The sequence below is a fragment of the Lepus europaeus genome, chromosome 8 (assembly GCF_033115175.1).
Source record: "Lepus europaeus isolate LE1 chromosome 8, mLepTim1.pri, whole genome shotgun sequence".
In the NCBI taxonomy this organism is placed as follows: domain Eukaryota; kingdom Metazoa; phylum Chordata; class Mammalia; order Lagomorpha; family Leporidae; genus Lepus; species Lepus europaeus.
In genome coordinates this window covers 48,747,593-48,764,745 of record NC_084834.1, presented here as the reverse complement: position 1 = coordinate 48,764,745, position 17,153 = coordinate 48,747,593, and the positions used below count along the sequence as shown (strand labels likewise).

The 17,153-nt window shown below is 37.5% G+C and overlaps 1 protein-coding gene across 1 annotated transcript in view; it reads right to left on the bottom strand.

Moving 5' to 3' along the window:
- Positions 1 to 17,144, bottom strand: part of SCLT1 (sodium channel and clathrin linker 1) — a 308,272-nt gene extending 291,128 nt beyond the window's left edge. The window contains exons 1-2 of the mRNA XM_062199088.1: positions 16,645 to 17,144; positions 7,419 to 7,486 (exon numbers count right to left, since the gene is read on the bottom strand). Of these exons, the coding sequence (XP_062055072.1) occupies positions 7,419 to 7,486; positions 16,645 to 16,678 (102 nt within the window). The 5' untranslated portion in view covers positions 16,679 to 17,144. The remainder of the gene's footprint in view (positions 1 to 7,418; positions 7,487 to 16,644) is intronic.
- Positions 17,145 to 17,153: the final 9 nt, after the last annotated feature.

Below are 17,153 nucleotides of genomic sequence, written 5' to 3'. Positions count from 1 at the left end.
ATCTTTGCATATACGTAGTGTTCAACAAATATTAAACTGGATTCTGTGAAGATACAGTTTAAAAACTCTTTTCTAGTAACAGCTGCTAAGAAAATAGAAACTTAAGAACAAATAATCCAATAATCAAAATTACAATGATTGTAAGATTCTGAGAATATACATAATAAATCAAAGACTAAAAAAATTCTTTGAAAGAAAAAAAATTAGCAATCCCTTCTTACTTGCTAGTGAAATTTTAGAAGGAAAGGCCTAATTATTTATTAGCCCAAAATATATAATCTTGGGAGAATAAGACTGAAATTGATTATTAAAATATTTATAAATATTCCTTTATAGTCTCTAAAACCATTGAAACTATACTAAATAAACATTTACAGATTTAAAAAATTTTGTATCTACTTGATACTATACAATGAATTTATCTTTGATAGCATGATAATTTTCTGAAATGTTGGTGATAGTATATCACAGAAAATATATGAATAACATTGGATTATAGTTAAAAAATCAAATTCTCTGAACACTATTCTTCCTCTTAACAAACACAACTACAGTGTTCTGATTACAATTCTGAAATTTTAATTTTGTCTCTGACTCCAATCAGTATAGACTATCAATACATAAATAGCATCTTCTATACCTTTTATAAGAAAATAAACTACAGGTAGACTACCATTTTTTGAAGATGCTTTTGTATATCTTATGCAGGTTGCAGCAAATCCCCTAAGACTCATATGATAGAAAGACTGATTTTCATCCTTTATCAATGAAGGCTGATGTACTGTACAGGAAATTGCCAAACTTTTATAGTCATATTATAAAGTGCTAAATCAATAATTTCTTCACATCCTGGGATGATGCAAAAACAACACTTTAAGGTTTTACCTGAGCAATTCATTAGACTAAGAGTCTAGAAGTACACTGACCAGTATAATAGCTACAAGCATACATGACTATTTATATCTAAACTGTACTTACTTAAAATGAAAATTACATAAATTCAGCTCCTCTGTTACAGTAGCTTAATTTCAAGTTCTCAAAATCCCCATATGCTAGTGACTATCATACTGTACAGGACAGAATTAGGAAATATTTCTACCACTGGATAAAATTCTACTGGACAGCACAGGTCTAGAAATCCAGTAATTTGAATCAGCTCAAATAGTACAAATGGACTGTCCTATCATCCATTGACTTTTGGATATGTTAACTAATAAGATACAGTAGTAGCCCTATTATTTCTTTCAATGTAATTGTCAAATAACTGTCACTGACCAGAGTTGGGACACACTCCTATGAACTGCATAAGACATCAAATTCTTTCTTGCCCTGGGGCCTTTTGTTAGTCCATCTTTTGGCCCACTATTCACTTTCTGCCCCAGCTGGAATGTTTACTGCTCTAGAAAGGTTTTCTCTGACCTTTCTACCAAAAACAGGTTTCTCCTCACCAGCTATCTATCTCAGAGCCCTATTAATTTCCATCACAGGACACCATAATTTTAATTAATTATTTTGTATCTCTTCCACTGCTGGTGAATCTTTGGCCTATCTTATATACAACTCTTCCCGGCAGGCTCATCAAGCATAGGCATGCACACAAAACTCAGTGAATGAATAAATTAACATTTGTTGAATACATGAATATATTTGGATTTCGGCTGTCTTTCTCCTTATAACAAACTCATATTCTTTTGGCACTATGCTTTTATATTTATTTCAGCTTACATGTCTCCATTTTTTTCCAAGAAAACTATTTATCTCTTAATTTTTAAACTTCAATTTTGGACACAAGGGGCAATGATTAGAAAAAGAATTCCCAAACTAGAAGAGGAAAATATTCTTAGAAGAGCTTTAGAAGACAATAAACTTATTTTTAACAATCCATCCTGTCTCCTCAGCATGTACCAAGAGAACTGGTATACTGACCTCATTCCTCAGTGCAAACACATAATTGTGTGGCATATAATACAAAGACAAATTCAATTAGCCTGGGTATTAAAGAAGATAAGTTTTGGGGCCGGTGCTATGGCGTAGCAAGTAAAGCCGCAGCCTGCAGTGCCTGCATCCCATATAGACGCCAGCTCGAGTCCTGGCTGCTCTACTTCCTTTTGTTTTTAAAGCAGCAGTTTGGCCATGTCTTTTTTTTTTTTTTTTTTTTTTTTTTTTTTTTTTAAACAGGCAGAGTGGACAGTGAGAGAGAGAGAGACAGAGAAAGGTCTTCCTTTGCCGTTGGTTCACCCTCCAATGGCCGCCGCGGCTGGTGTACCGTGCTGATCCAAAGGCATGGGCCAGGTGCTTCTCCTGGTCTCCCATGCAGTGCAGGACCCAAGCACTTGGGCCATCCTCCACTGCACTCCCGGGCCACAGCAGAGAGCTGGACTGGAAGAGGGGCAACCGGGACAGAATCTGGCGCCCCTACCGGGACTAGAACCTGGTGTGCCGGCGCCGCAAGGCGGAGGATTAGCCTATCGAGCCGCAGTGCCGGCCTGCTCTACTTCCAATCCAGCTCTCTGCTATGGCCTGGGAAAGCAGCAGAAGATGGCCCATGTCCTTGGGTCCCTGCACCCACGTGGGAGACCCGGAGGAAGCTCCTGGCTCCTGGCTTCGGATCGCTGCAGCTCCAGCCGTTGTGACCAATTGGGGAGTGAATCATCAGATGGAAGACCTCTCTCTCTCTATGCCTCTCCTCTCTCTGTAACTCTGACTTTCGAATAAATAAATAAATCTTAAAAAAAAAAAAAAGATAAATTTCGGCCGGCGCCGCGGCTCACTAGGCTAATCCTCCGCCTTGCGGCGCTGGCACACCGGGTTCTAGTCCCGGTCGGGGAACCAGGTTCTGTCCTGGTTGCCCCTCTTCCAAGCCAGCTCTCTGCTGTGGCCCGGGAGTGCAGTGGAGGATGGCCCAAGTGCTTGGGCCCTGCACCCCATGGGAGACCAGGAGAAGCACCTGGCTCCTGCCTTCAGGTCAGTGCAGTGCGCTGGCAACAGCGCGCCGGCCGCGGCGGCCATTGGAGGGTGAACCAACGGCAAAGGAAGACCTTTCTCTCTCTCTCTCTCTCACTGTCCACTCTGCCTGTCAAAAATTTAAAAAAAAAAAAAGATAAATTTTATAAAAGCACAGTAGTAAAAAAGAATTTGAGAAGATGTGGAAATTTTCCACTAATCTTATTGAATCAAATCTCTTTTTTATCCTTGACTATTTGTCATCTAATGCCTGCTATACTCAGACAGCAATGCCACTTGAAATGCTTTTTACTAATATAGAAAACACAAAATAATCAGACAACCTAATCTCAAAATAACCATACAAGGGTCATTTGAGAAACAGTTGTTAAAAATATCTTGCAAAAGTTACATGCAATCATAAAGAAAGGAACAGATGCTTTTCAAAATATAATTGAATTGTGAAACTCTTGTGACTTAAATGTTTAACATTACCACATTTGATGACTCAATGTATGTCCATAGAATTTACTCAAAATTGTCAAAAAGGTTACATGTAGTCTCCCAAGAACAATGCTCTTCAAAATGATCACCTTAGGGGAATTCACAAAACTTACTCTGAGCCAAAAGAAGACTAAATGACCAATATGTACTAATAGCACTAAAGAATTTTAACCATTATGTATAAAACAGCATCTATATAAAACTGTTTAAAGTTCCAACTTAAAATACAAGAAATAGTTATCGAACTTCTGCAGCTTTGTCTTTTTTATAACTATTATACATATGGGTATATACATATCCATATATGTATACATACATATGATCCATTCAGCAAAAACTGCTAACATTTTAAACAATTTTAGCTTTGTCTTTCAAACATTAGAAAAAGGCCTCGGCCGGCGCCGTGGCTTAACAGGCTAATCCTCCGCCTTGTGGCGGTGGCACACCGGGTTCTAGTCCTGGTCGGGGCGCCGGATTCTGTCCCGGTTGCCCCTCTTCCAGGCCTGGGAAGGCAGTAGAGGATGGCCCAAGTCCTTGGGCCCTGCACCCGCATGGGAGACCAGGAGAAGCACCTGGCTCCTGGCTTCGGATCAGCACAATGCGCCGGCCGCGGCGGCCAGTGGAGGATGAACCAACAGCAAAAAGGAAGACCTTTCTCTCTGTCTCTCTCTCTCACTACCCACTCTGCCTGTCAAAAAAAAAAATAATAAAATAAAAAAAAAAAGAAAAAGGCCTCATAAAATATACCCACTCAAATACAAGTCCTGGCAATTTTATGGTATCTAGTATAACAAAAAGGGGAAGCATTTATTTAAGTCTTTATCTTGAAAGATAAAACTAAGAATTATTAATTAACTGTATTTCCTAAGCTGATCATGACTTTTCATAGCTTCATAATTTTCACTGTATTTGACAATGAATTCAAATAATGTTAGGAGATTGGGGGGGGTAGGGTAGGACATGATTACTTCATTTATTCAGCAAATATCTATTGAGCATCTATTGACAAAAACTGTTCTTGGCACCTGGGAAACACAGTTGAACAAAGAGGGCAAACATTAATTTATAAAGGATTTCTGTACACTACCAAGTTCAGTAATGAGAGATTTGAGCCAGTGCTCCCGGGTACTACGTACTCCTTGAATATGGTTTGCTCGTACTTCCTTTACAGAAAACAAACCATACCCCATCCTGCAACAAAATCTTCCTCAACATCTATTTCAGAAGCCAGAATAATGTTTCTGGGCTAAAGAATTCCCATGGGGTGCATATGGCCAAGGATATGGGCATTACTGCTAGAAAGCAGACCAATCTCCCTCTCATGTTCCTATACCATCTTCCCTCTAAGTGCTGCAAGCCAAGCAGCGAAAAGCAAGACCTGGGGAATGGAAGTCTTGAAATAGCAATATATTGTGAAGCTATGGAGAACTGCCAAAGAATCTGAGGCAATAGCAGAATGACATTGCCAAGAATAAGGGCCAGGAATTAAGATTTGATTGATTATAATAAATATATTTATGAGATGATGTACCTTCAGAATGAAGTTATAATTTTTCTGAAGAGTATACTATCAGGTAGCACAGATTTGTCTCTACTTGGTTTGCTACCCTCAGGCTTTAATTCATCATAATCACAATGAATAATGCAGGAACATTTGAAGGGCTGTACTGAGTCACTACACTTTCTGGTAAAACTACCTTTCACAATCCAGAAAGCCATAGCGGCCAGTGTATATATTGCAACACCATGCTTTGAGTGTTCTAAGGTCTTAAAATCTTATCTTTTGTTTGAATCTTTCTTTAAGGCCTATGCTATAATATAATAAGCAGAAGCAAATAAAACTAAAAACCAGCCCAACAAACAAAAATAACAAAGAATCTGAGCAAAACTTAGATGATGTTGGATTACAAAAAACTCGCTATCACTTAAATGATTATAGTTATAGTTCTGAGCTATGTAAAATATAAAAATAATATAAGAAAAATAATAGGTAAATGCATTTGTCCTAGTCAGTTGGGTTGTCTGCATCCTACAGCAGAGTGTCTGGGTTAGAGTCCTGGTTCCACTCCTGATTCCAGCTTTCTGTTAATGCAGACTCTGGGAGGCAGCAGGTGATGGCTTAAGTAGTCAGGTCCCTGCTATCCTTATAGGAGACCTGGACTGAGTTCCCAGCTTCCAGCTTTGGTCAGTTCCAGCCCTGGCCATTGCAGGCATTTGGGGAGTGAACCAGTGGATAGGAACATGCCCTCACGAGGGGTGTATGTATGTTTGCCTCTCAAACTAATAAATTAACTTTAAAAAAGGGAAAATGACATCAAGGTAGACTCACTGAATAGTAAATGAATAGTTTCTAGATTCTCTGGACTATGAGTTCAGTTTTTGGAAATAAGAACTCAGAGTAGTAAGCTAAATGTTGATTATTCATTAAGGAAAGCATTTATGAAGACAAATATACTGAGGCCAACCAAATTAACTAAGCTTCCTAATGGCTTAAAAACCTCCTGCACTGAGCAATGATATGACAGGTCAAGTTGCTGCTTATACCCACATTCCATATCAGAGCATTGACTGGAATCCTGGTATTGCAGGGCAGCAGGTTAAACTGCCACTTGGGATGTTCGCATCCCATATTGCAGATTTAAAAAAAAAATCTTTTCATGTTTAATACCTTAAAAAAGAATCTGAGCTCTAATCATAAGATTTATTTATTTAAAAAAAAAAAAAAAGCAAAAGCAGTACTATTGTTTCAGTAAGAAACCACCACTGGGGCTGGCACTGTGGTGTAGCAGGTAGAGCTGCTGCCTGCAATGCCGGTATCCCATATAGATGCTGGTTCGTATCCTTGGCTACTCCATTTCTGATCCAACTCTCTGCTTACAGCCTGGGAAAAGCAGTGGCCCAAGTGGGTGGGCCCTGCTACTCATGTGGGAGATCTGGATGAAGATCTGGGCTCCTGGCTTCAGCCTGTCCCAGCACTGGTCCCTGCAGTCATCTGGGCAGTGAGCCAGCAGGTGGAAGATCTCTCTTTCTCTGTCTCTCCCTCTTTGTCACTCAGACTTTCAAAACAGATAAACAAATCTTTTTTTTAAAGCTACCACTAATCTTTTTAAAAAAGAATTATTTTACTATTTGAAAGAGTGACAGAAAGGGGAGAAAGAGAGAGAGAGAGAGCACGCAATCAAGATCTTGCATGAGCTGTTTCACTCCCTAGATGTCTACAATAGCAAGGGCAGGGCCAGGCTGAAGCCAAGAGTGAGAAACTCCATTTAGGTCTCCTACATGGGTAGCAGGAACCCAAGTACTTGGGCCACCATCTGCTGCCTTCCCAAACATATTAGTAGGAAGTTGGATCCAAAGTAGAGGATTTGAACTCCTATCCATATAGGATATGTCCCAAGTTGCAGCTTAACCTGCTGCACCACAATGCCTACTTCACCCATAACTGATCTAGGATCCACTATTTTTTTTCTAATATTCTGTAAACTGGGTTCATCAGTTATCTTATTCATTAAAAAAAAATTAAATACAATATTTTTTAAAAATGCCAGCCAAGGAATGAAAATCCAAAAACAAAATCACATATTATTTCCTATTTCACTTAATTTATACTTTTGTCACAATTCAGGAGAATGCAGAGATAAAGCAAACAAGCAGGTGCATCTTGAGAAACAATTAAGGATATTTCAAAATCTGAATTTAGTTTCATTTTAGGACAGATATTTTAATACTATATATAATACACAATCTTCAATACTTGGAAAAAAGATAATTTCTATGGAAAATAGTTTTACTTTCATTAAACAAATGAAAAAAAAATTTCCCCCTTGTAACAATCAAAATTGTAGCAAAATTTTAGTCTATTGTAGGTAAACTTCACTGAGAATAATCAAAAGTAGAATTTATACATTAATATATATGTAGATATTTTACAACTAAATTTGAACCTTGTGTGTTAGACCTTATTTGCATACCTGAATAGATGAATATTTGGAAAAATTTTCCATTTGATATCGCCTAAGAACTTCATTTAGTCTTTGATCTGAAAAAAGAGAAAAATAATTTAAGTTCATTGAATTATGTTCAACTTTCAAAAACTAGAGATATAGTAGTTATTATTTGTTGTATCCAATGCAAAACAGCTGGTTTCCATTGCTTCTCAAAATAAGATGAATCATCAATTTCAGCACACCATTTTAGATCTTAAAAAGAGGCCTGTTTACACACCTAAGCCAACTAATTATTGCCACTGAGAATAAGAACAGCTATGAAGAATTAATTTTCTGATTTCATAAACCTAAATTCTCCATATCTCCAGGCTTATTCTTTAGGTTAGCAGACATAAAAAATTTTCTAAAAATTCTATACGCTTCAAGATTCCTAATACTAGAAGAGTTGGGAAGAAAAACTGTAGCCATATATCTCAGAATTCTTAAAATTAACTGAAACTCTTCCAGAACAAGCCTCCATAGTGAGGAGAAACTGAAGGACAAAGAATCCAAATTAAAAAGGAACGGGCCGGAGACAATGAAAAATAAGGTCCAGAATAAAGCCACGAGACTTCATATCAAGAGAGACACATACATAGGACATAGCAACTAACAAATATAAAAATCACAATTCTTTCCAAGATCATATGGAATATTTAAAATTGGTTACTTTTTGGCAATAGAGAAAGTCTCAACAATTTTCAAAGGATTGAAGCCAAAGAAAACATGTTATCTGACAACAGCACATTTAAGCTAGAATCAAAAAATAAAGGGTACATAATCCAATTAAGAAATTGCTTTTATTTATTTATTTATTAAAGATTTATTTATTTATTTGAAAGGCAGAGTTACAGAGAGAGAAGGAAAGACAGAGAGAGAATCTTCCATCCATTGGTTCACTCCCCAAATGGCTGTAACAGTCAGGGTTGGACCAGGCCAAAGCCTGGAGCCGGGAGCTTCTTCCAGGTCTCCCATGTCACTGGCAGGAGCCCAAGCACTTTAGCCATCTTCTACTGACTTCCCAGGCATATCAGCAGTGAGCTAGATCAGAAGCAGAACAGCCAGGACTGGAATCAGCAAATATATGGGATGCCAGAACTGCAGGCGACAGCCTAACCCTCTCTGCCACAATACTGACCAAAGAAATCACTTTTAAACAATCCAGAGGTCTCAGCAGGAAACACAAAATAAATCTGAAAATACAAGTGATCTTTAGAATGTCCATGGAAAATGTGTATTATGAAAAAAATATGCAAGAACATCATTTTTTTGCACCAAAATAAACTTTTTTTTTTTTTTAAAGATTTACTTATTTATTTGAAAGGCAGAGTTATAGAGAGGTAGAGGCAGAGAGACAGAGAGAGGTCTTCTGTCCACTGGTTCACTCCCCAGATGGCTGCAATGGCCAGAGCTGGATGGATCCAAAGTCAGGAGCCAGGAGCTTATTCTGGGTCTTCTGCATGGGTGCAGAGGCCCAAGTACTTGGGTCATCTTCTACTGCACATTAGCAGAGAGCTGGATTAAATTGGAGCATTCAGGACTCAAACCCATATGGGATGCTGGCACCGCAGGCAGTGGCTTTACCTGATATGCCACAGTGCCAGCCCCTAAATTATCTTTTAATTCGAATTTTCCCCAAACTGCTTAAATCACTCATGTAGCTTGAACAGCTAATAATGAAAATATGCTTATTTCAAAGTGCTTAATGATAAAGCATTATCTGCACATATACTAGGAAAAAACGAGCCTGAAGCTATAACTCCATTCTAAAAGGTTAGAAAAGAACAGCAATATAATCAAAGAAAGATAAATGAAGGCAATAATAAAGATAAACTTATAAAATAAATATAAATTCACAAAAATATAATAAAGATATGGTCATCTAAAGTTATTTTAAAATAAAGTTATATTTATAACAAGGATTTTGCAAAGTAGAACTAGAAAGGAAATTCCTTAGTATGTTAATGGGTGCTCAAACACACAAAAAACCCACACAGCAAAGATGATATTTAAGAGTGAAAATGTTGAAAACTTCTCCTTGGAAGTTGAGAATGGCAGAATAAATTACTCAACACTCTACTAGAAGTCTAAGTTAATGCAAGTAAAAGAAATAAAAGATAAAAAAGCTGAAAAGAAAAACTTTGTCATTATTCATAGTCATGAGTGTGTAAGTAGTTAAACCAAAAGAACACACAGATAAATTCTTAAAAATCAATGACCAAATTTAGCAAGCTTGTTGGACAAAAGGTCAATAGACAAATGAATTATATTTCTACACCCTGGCAACATAAAGTTAGAAAATAATAAGATGCCATTTACAGCACCATCAAAATTATCTGTGCCTGGAACGAAATCTACTGAAAGATTCCTACACAGAAAACTGAAAAATGCAGGAAAGAAATTAAAGACTAACATAAGTGGTTATCCATGGTTTCAATAAATCAAAATTATATAGCTGTCAAATCTTCCAAACTGATCCAGGGGTTCAGTGCATCTTCATCAATACACAAAAGAGAATATCATGGAAGTTGAAAGGCTGAGTCTACAATATAGATGGAAATGTGAAGAGAAAGATATTTTTGAAAAAGAACTGGGGGAGGACTTATTCTATCAGATAGTAAGATGTAATATGAGGCTACAATAATTTACATGGCAACACTGTGTTGTATGAATAGACAGAAATGACCAGTGAATGGAAATTCAGATTCTAGAGATACACTCATGTGAATATGGCTACTTAAATTATAATTGAAAGGGAATTACAGAGCATATGGAAGGTAGAAGGAATTTTCAGAAAAGACAATGTTTTTGTAAATGATTCTGGGTCAAATTGATATCCTTATGGAAATAAAGGAAACATCATCCACAACAGTGAATTCTAGGTGAACTGAAAATATAATGAAGGACAAAACAGTAATTTCTAGAAGAGAACAGAGAGAATATATTTATAACCTTAGGTGAAGGAAAGAATTTTTAATCAGAGCACAGAAAGCTATAACTATAAAAGAAAAACTAATAACTACACTAAAATTCAGAAGTTCCGTTTATCAAAAGAGACCATTGAAAGTGCAAAAATGAAAGCCATAAGTAGGGAGAGGATATTTCCAATACATATAGTTAATAAAGGACTTATTTTTTAAAATACATAAAGAACTTTTTATCACTTAAAAAGCAAACAAACTTATAGAATAAGAAAACTTGAAGGGTACTTCACAAAAAGGATACTAAAGTGGTCAGTAAACATAGAACAACTGCTCCAGTTTACTAGGTATCAGAAAAATACAAATCACAATAAAATTAAAATGTTAAAAGTAAAAATCAAGTGTTGATGAGAATATGAAATAATTTCCAGGAATTATGTTTAAGTATAATTTACACTCTACCAGCAATGTATAGAGCTTGATTTAAACCATATTCTCACAAACACTTGATTGAGTGTTCTTTTTCTTGACCTGAATTGTGGTTACATGAATTTTGCACTTTTTTTGTAATAATTTACTTCTGTTTTCTTTACTTTTGTATATATATATATATTATGCATAAGTAAATATACATATATATGCATATATATTAACTACATGAGTATCTAAACATATATATAAAATATATATTTGACAGGACTTCAAAATGTTCATGGAAAAATGGAATTAAAAGATAAGGGTAAACCTATGTAAGCAAGTTGTAAAATAAATGAAGAGTTAAGGAAATTGAAGAAATAAAAGGTTCCAAGTATTGATTAGGTCAAAGAAAAGTTTTAGTAGGAGAAAGATACTTGAGTCCAAGATTTCAAAAGTAGGTCAACTTGAATAGGACTTGTGTTTATGCCCAAGAACAAATAAGTGCTACCTTTCTGACACAATCAAAAACACAAAAATTAATGGTTTGCCAGACACTAGACATCAGAAAATGACAATGGCAGATGGGAACCAAACACAGTGAGCTTTATGATTGCCTAAGCTTAATAACTGGAGAGACTTTCCAGACATGGGCATAGGGAAATGAAGTGCAAGAAGAGCCCACCTAAATTAAGAAGATGGAGCTGAAAGTTGCTTAGACCAAGTGAACTAGAATTGGCAGGACAAAATATAGGAAAAAGTCTGCACAAAGAAACAACTCCAAGTATCTGAGATCCACAGAGGTTGCCTCTACACACAATACTGAACAGCTTTTTGTCTTTTAAAGAAACTGAATATATAATTTTAAAACTCCACAAAGAAAACTTGTGGTCTAGTTGGCTTGACAGGTGAATTTTACTGAACATTTAAGGAAGAAATAATATCAACTCTAGACAAAGTCTTTGAAAAAATTGAAAAAGATATTTTCTATTTAATTTTATAAGCTGAAATTATTTGATACCAAAATCAAAGATATTAGCAGTAATGGGAGGGACCAGAACTGTGGCATAGCGGGTCCAAGTAGTTTCATTCAGAAAGACAAGGTGTATTTAACATTTGGAAACTGACCAAGGTAATTCACCCTATTAATAAAATGAAAACATCTGATCATTCAATAAATGAAGAAAAAATCATTTGAAAAAATCCAACACCTATTCTGACAAAAATTCTCAATAAACTAGAAACAGAAAGGAAAATCTTCATAAGATGTTCTGAAAAACCTATAGCCAGCATCATGCTTAATTTTGAAAGACAGATGCTCTCGCCTACAAACAGAAAGAAGACAAGAATGTCTCTCCTCATCACTTCTGTTCAACACTGTAATAGAAACTCTACCTAGTGTAATATGGCAAGAAAAAGAAACAAAAGCTATCCAAATTGGAAAAGAAGGGGAATACTATTTTTAGATAACCAGATCATCCATGCAAAATATCTGATGGACTCTACCCAAAAAATCCTATTTAAACTAGAAAAATGAGTTTGGTAAAATTTCAGGGAACAATATGTAAATGTGTGTGTGTGTTCCTGTACACTTACAATGAAAAACCTGAAATCAAAAGTGTAAAAAAAAAAAACAACATTTAAAACAGTCTGAAAAACTGTGAAACACGGAAATAAATCTGATGTGTAAAACATATATTAAAAGTATAAATATTATTGAAAGAAATTAAAGAGCGATGTTAATATGGAGGTATGGTTTTTCACTGGCCAGAGTACTCATATCATTAGGATATGAATTCTACACAAATTGATCAATACACTCAATAATGTGTGTATCAAAATTCCAGCATCATTTTTTGTAGAAATTCTTAAGTTGATCCTTAAACTCTTGTGTAACCACAAAGGACTGAAGATAGCCACATAACTCTGAAAAAGAAAACATTTAAAAGGCTAACACTGTTGGATTTTAAGACTTATTATACATAAGCAATAACAGTAAGATAGTGAGGCATTGCTGTCCAGATAAGACCAACAGATCAGGAGAAGAGAGCTCAGAAATAGATTAAAATATATGGTCAACTAAATGTTAACAAAAGAACAAAGGTAACCTGACAGAAAAAGAAGAATCTCTCCAAATGGGCATCTATATGCAAAAAAAGTGAACTTGATCCCTTACCTCAGACCTTATCCAAAATTTAACTCTATGAATCTTAGACACATAAAACCTAAAACTATAAAACTTCTATGAGAAGACACGGAACATCTTTGCAGCCTTAGGTTAGGCTTTGATTTCTTAGGCACCAAATGAATAATCATAAAAGAACAAACTGATGAACTGAACTTCATGAAAATTAAAAATTTCTCTTCTGTGAAAGAAATTTTTAAGAAAATGAAAAGAGAAAAAGATCAATCCATCAGTACTATTATAAGCCTCTTCATATAAATTAACTCTGAAGGAATAGTGCTGTGATGCAGCAGGTTAAGCCACCATTCTTAATGGTGTTTTGAGTACCAGCTGATCCAGCTTCCTGCTCTGTGTCTAGGAAAGACAGATGAAGGCTCAAGTACTTGGGTTCCTGCCACCCACGTGGGAGAACTGGATGGAATTCCTGGCTCCATGGGCATTTGGGGAATGAACTAGCACATGGAAGTCCTCTAACTTGCTGTCCCTCCACCTTTCAAATAAATAAATCTCTTTTTTAAAAAAATGAATCTTTGTTCCCTAGATTGATATACAAGTCCTTTTTTGAACAAGTCCCTAAGAACTATGAGATCATCCTTGGAAATGTGTTACCTCTGACATGATGCCAAGCACTTCTCTACTTTGTTATACAACTCCTTGTTTTGGTGTGTATGCCTCTTTCCCTTTGCGACATCACATCAAGTTCCATATGTGAGAACTTGAAGTGAACTCAATTCTTGAGAACATTACTTCAAACCTTATTGGATCCCCAACACATGAATTACTGACCTCAACTACAGGAATTCAAAATACATATAAACTCAGGGCCAGCACTGTGGCGTAGTAGGCTAAGTCCCCACCAGCAGCACCAGCATCACATATGGGCACGGTTTGTGTCCCAGTTGCTCCTCTTCAGATCCAGCTCCCTGCTAAATGCTCCTGGGAAAGCAGTGGAAGACGGCCCAAGCCCTTGGGCCCCTGCACACACATGGGAGACCTGGAAGAACCTCCTGGCTCTTGGCTTCAGACTGTCTTAGCTCTAGCTGTTATGGCCTTTTAGGGGAGTGAACCAGCAGATGGAAGATCTTTTGCGTCTCTCCTTCTCTCTGTAACTTTACCTCTCAAATATATATATATCTTTAAAAAACGCATATTAACTCAAGACCTTGACTGCCACTTTGAGAGCTCAGGCCACAGCAGAGTCACACTCTGTCAGCTGCTTCTACAAAAACTGAGAATATTTTCGGTTGACACGTCAACCCCTTCTCCACATACCAAAGTCTCAGTCTGCAACAGGCCTTGCAACCTCTGAAGCCTCAACCTCCAACACCGACCCTGGCCTCTAGCATTAAGGAACCCCAAGCACTGCAGTGGAATCTCCATTCTGGGGGTCAAGTCAGCTTTTCCTGACAACCACTGGTATAAAGGTACTCATTAAAGTTTAATTAGACGTTTAACTTCTCAGAGAAACCCATTTCTATCCTAACCGAGCAACTGGACTTTAATTATTTTGGGACACAATCACTATGTGGCTCATACACCTGATCCATGGAGTATATTCCCTGTGAAGTTTGTTTACAGTATTCCTTTGACCCCTTAAAAATCGTGAACCTACAAAACTCTTTGCATGGCAATAAAATGTGAGATTAGTAAAATCATATTTGATTATCTCCTTATTTCCACCATATGCAACAAGGAAGAACAGGGCAATGCAAAAGCACCAGAAGTTTGCTAGGACCTGGTTCACTGTACAGGTGCTTGGAGTTCAGATGTTTAGAGCCGGAACAGTAACTATCAGAGCATACAGGCATGTAAGGCCAAGTTAAAAGAAAAAGAAGGTCCAAGGCACCCAACATTCAGTCTCTTTTCTTCATGCAAATCCTACCATTCCATGCTCCAGTTTCCTGAATAAACACAGTTATTTCAAGCCTTTGAATCTTTGCTTCCTCTGCTCCTTCTGCTTGAGATTTCCTTCTTCAACTCCACTAACTACTACTCACTTGTCAAGATATAAGTAAGTATGCTTCAACTGCCATTTGGTTCACTGGTATTTGGACCTCAATTTTATCTGAGAATTCTGACTTAACTCATTCTAAAATTCCAAGTTTCTGACTGTCAAAGATATTCTGCTCACCCTAGCCGAACTCCTCACCACTGAATTACTGGCCCACCCCTCTCAGATGGTGGCCAATTAGATGTACTCATGAGGTGAGGATAGTCCCACTTCAAACCTAAGAAATGCTAATATTAAAGTGTCATTAAAATGCCATCAATTATTTTATGCTAAGTGCTTTATCTGCATCACCTCATTTAAACCTCACTCTTTGAGGGTGAATGTGTTCTTATATTAACTACACAAATGAAAACAAAAAAAAAAAAGGAAAAGAAAAGAAAAGAAAAAAGCGAGGTACAAAGAAGCTAAGAAACTTGCCCAAGATCAAAGACCTGGAAAGAGGAAGAACTAGGCTATGAGCCCAGGCAGACTAAATCCAGAGGCAGAGTTCTTGAACACTGATCTGTAATGCTTCCAGAGCGGAACTTACCATCTCTTTTCTACTTTCTTTTTTGCTCAAGCCAAAAATCTGAATTACCTTCTACCTTCATCTCTCAAATTCCTTGATCTCCAAACTCTCTTGCACTCTCCTTATTTCACTTCTCACTTGGTAATGACAGTGGTCAACTAACTACTCTTCTATAAGGTACACTCTTCTTACAGCCAGACCAAGCCTTTCAAATTTGATCGTGTCACTCTCAACTGAATTTCTTCCAGTGGTTCCTATAATTTGTGCATTGAGCCAAACTTCTTAAAATACACAACACTAAACCCTTCACCATCTACCACCACTCTACCCCTCTCAGCTCACCTATTTCCCTGAATGAACCTCCATATTCCATTCCAGGCAACCTTGTTCTAAGTCTTTAACACAGCAAATCCCCTCAATGTTGCAAATACTGTTTTAGTTGGGATGCTCACAGTTTTTTATGGAGGAAATTGATACTGGTAGTTCAAATGTAAGTTCAAAGGGCATTTTCCTTGATCACAGCTTAGCAAAAATCCTATAAATCAATATTTGTTTACTAAAATGCATCAAATACCATTCTAAGCCCTTTACATATTTTATTGTTCATTTAATCATTTTGACAACTGAGGAAACTGAGGCAAGAGTTAGCAGCTGCTGTCACTTCGTTCCAATTTATTAAATTTATATATTTACCTTCCCAAATCAAATTCTTGGAGGGTGAAAATGTCCTCTTTATCACTGCAGGGTTATGGTTGTATGGTGCCTGGCATATACTAGAAATAAGCTCAGCAACATATTTTGAACAAACAGCCTGAGCTGTGCCTTTCGGTTCTGTTCTAACTGCAGACTTGGAAACTCTTCCTGGCCATCAGCCCTGTAATGTCTTCAGAGCACGAGAGGAGCATAACAAACATGTTTAGTGTCTAGAATAGTCCTATGTAAGCTTCAGGTCCCACAAGGATTTATCAAACGATTCTGCTTAAGGATACACATATCGGTGTGCATGCACCAAGCTATTTTCCGCAGCTAACTTTAAGCTTTTACAAATTTCCAAGAACCCAACAAGGCATTTCAAAAAACATGCGTTGTCAACAAGAACACTAAACATTGTGCACTACGATTTTTCAAAAAAAAAAAATATATATATATATATATAGGAATATGGAGCTTACTTTGATCTCTCAGAAAGTCAATTTCCGTGGCCATTTCGACAGTTTTAATTTGGAGCTTTCACTATCTTTAGCTTCTGAAAAACACGGAGCTCGCTCTGCGGGAAAACAAAACTAAGCAAGGATCCGGAGGCTGTCAAGCGGTGTAATCAGCATCCCATTCACGCGGCGCCCGCAGCCCTGCCGCTCCGCCTTCTCCCGACTCCCAGACCTGTCCCTCTCCCTGGCCAGAGATTTCGGATTCCAGGGTTGATAGGGACGCGCCAAGTGAATTCTGTTCCACGTTCAACCGAATCCCACCAGGTGGGACAGGGACGCGGGGCGACAGGCGTCCCGTAGATTCCTAGGGGTCTTGTCCTGCAACCTAGGAGTGCACCACGTGAGCCGGCGGGCAGCCTGGAGGAGGCATCCTTCACGGAGCGAGGGGGCTACGCCAAGATGGTAGGGAAGCCCCGGGCCAGCAGCGGAAGTCCACTCGGCCCGCCCTGCGACTTTGAAACCGGTGCCCCGGA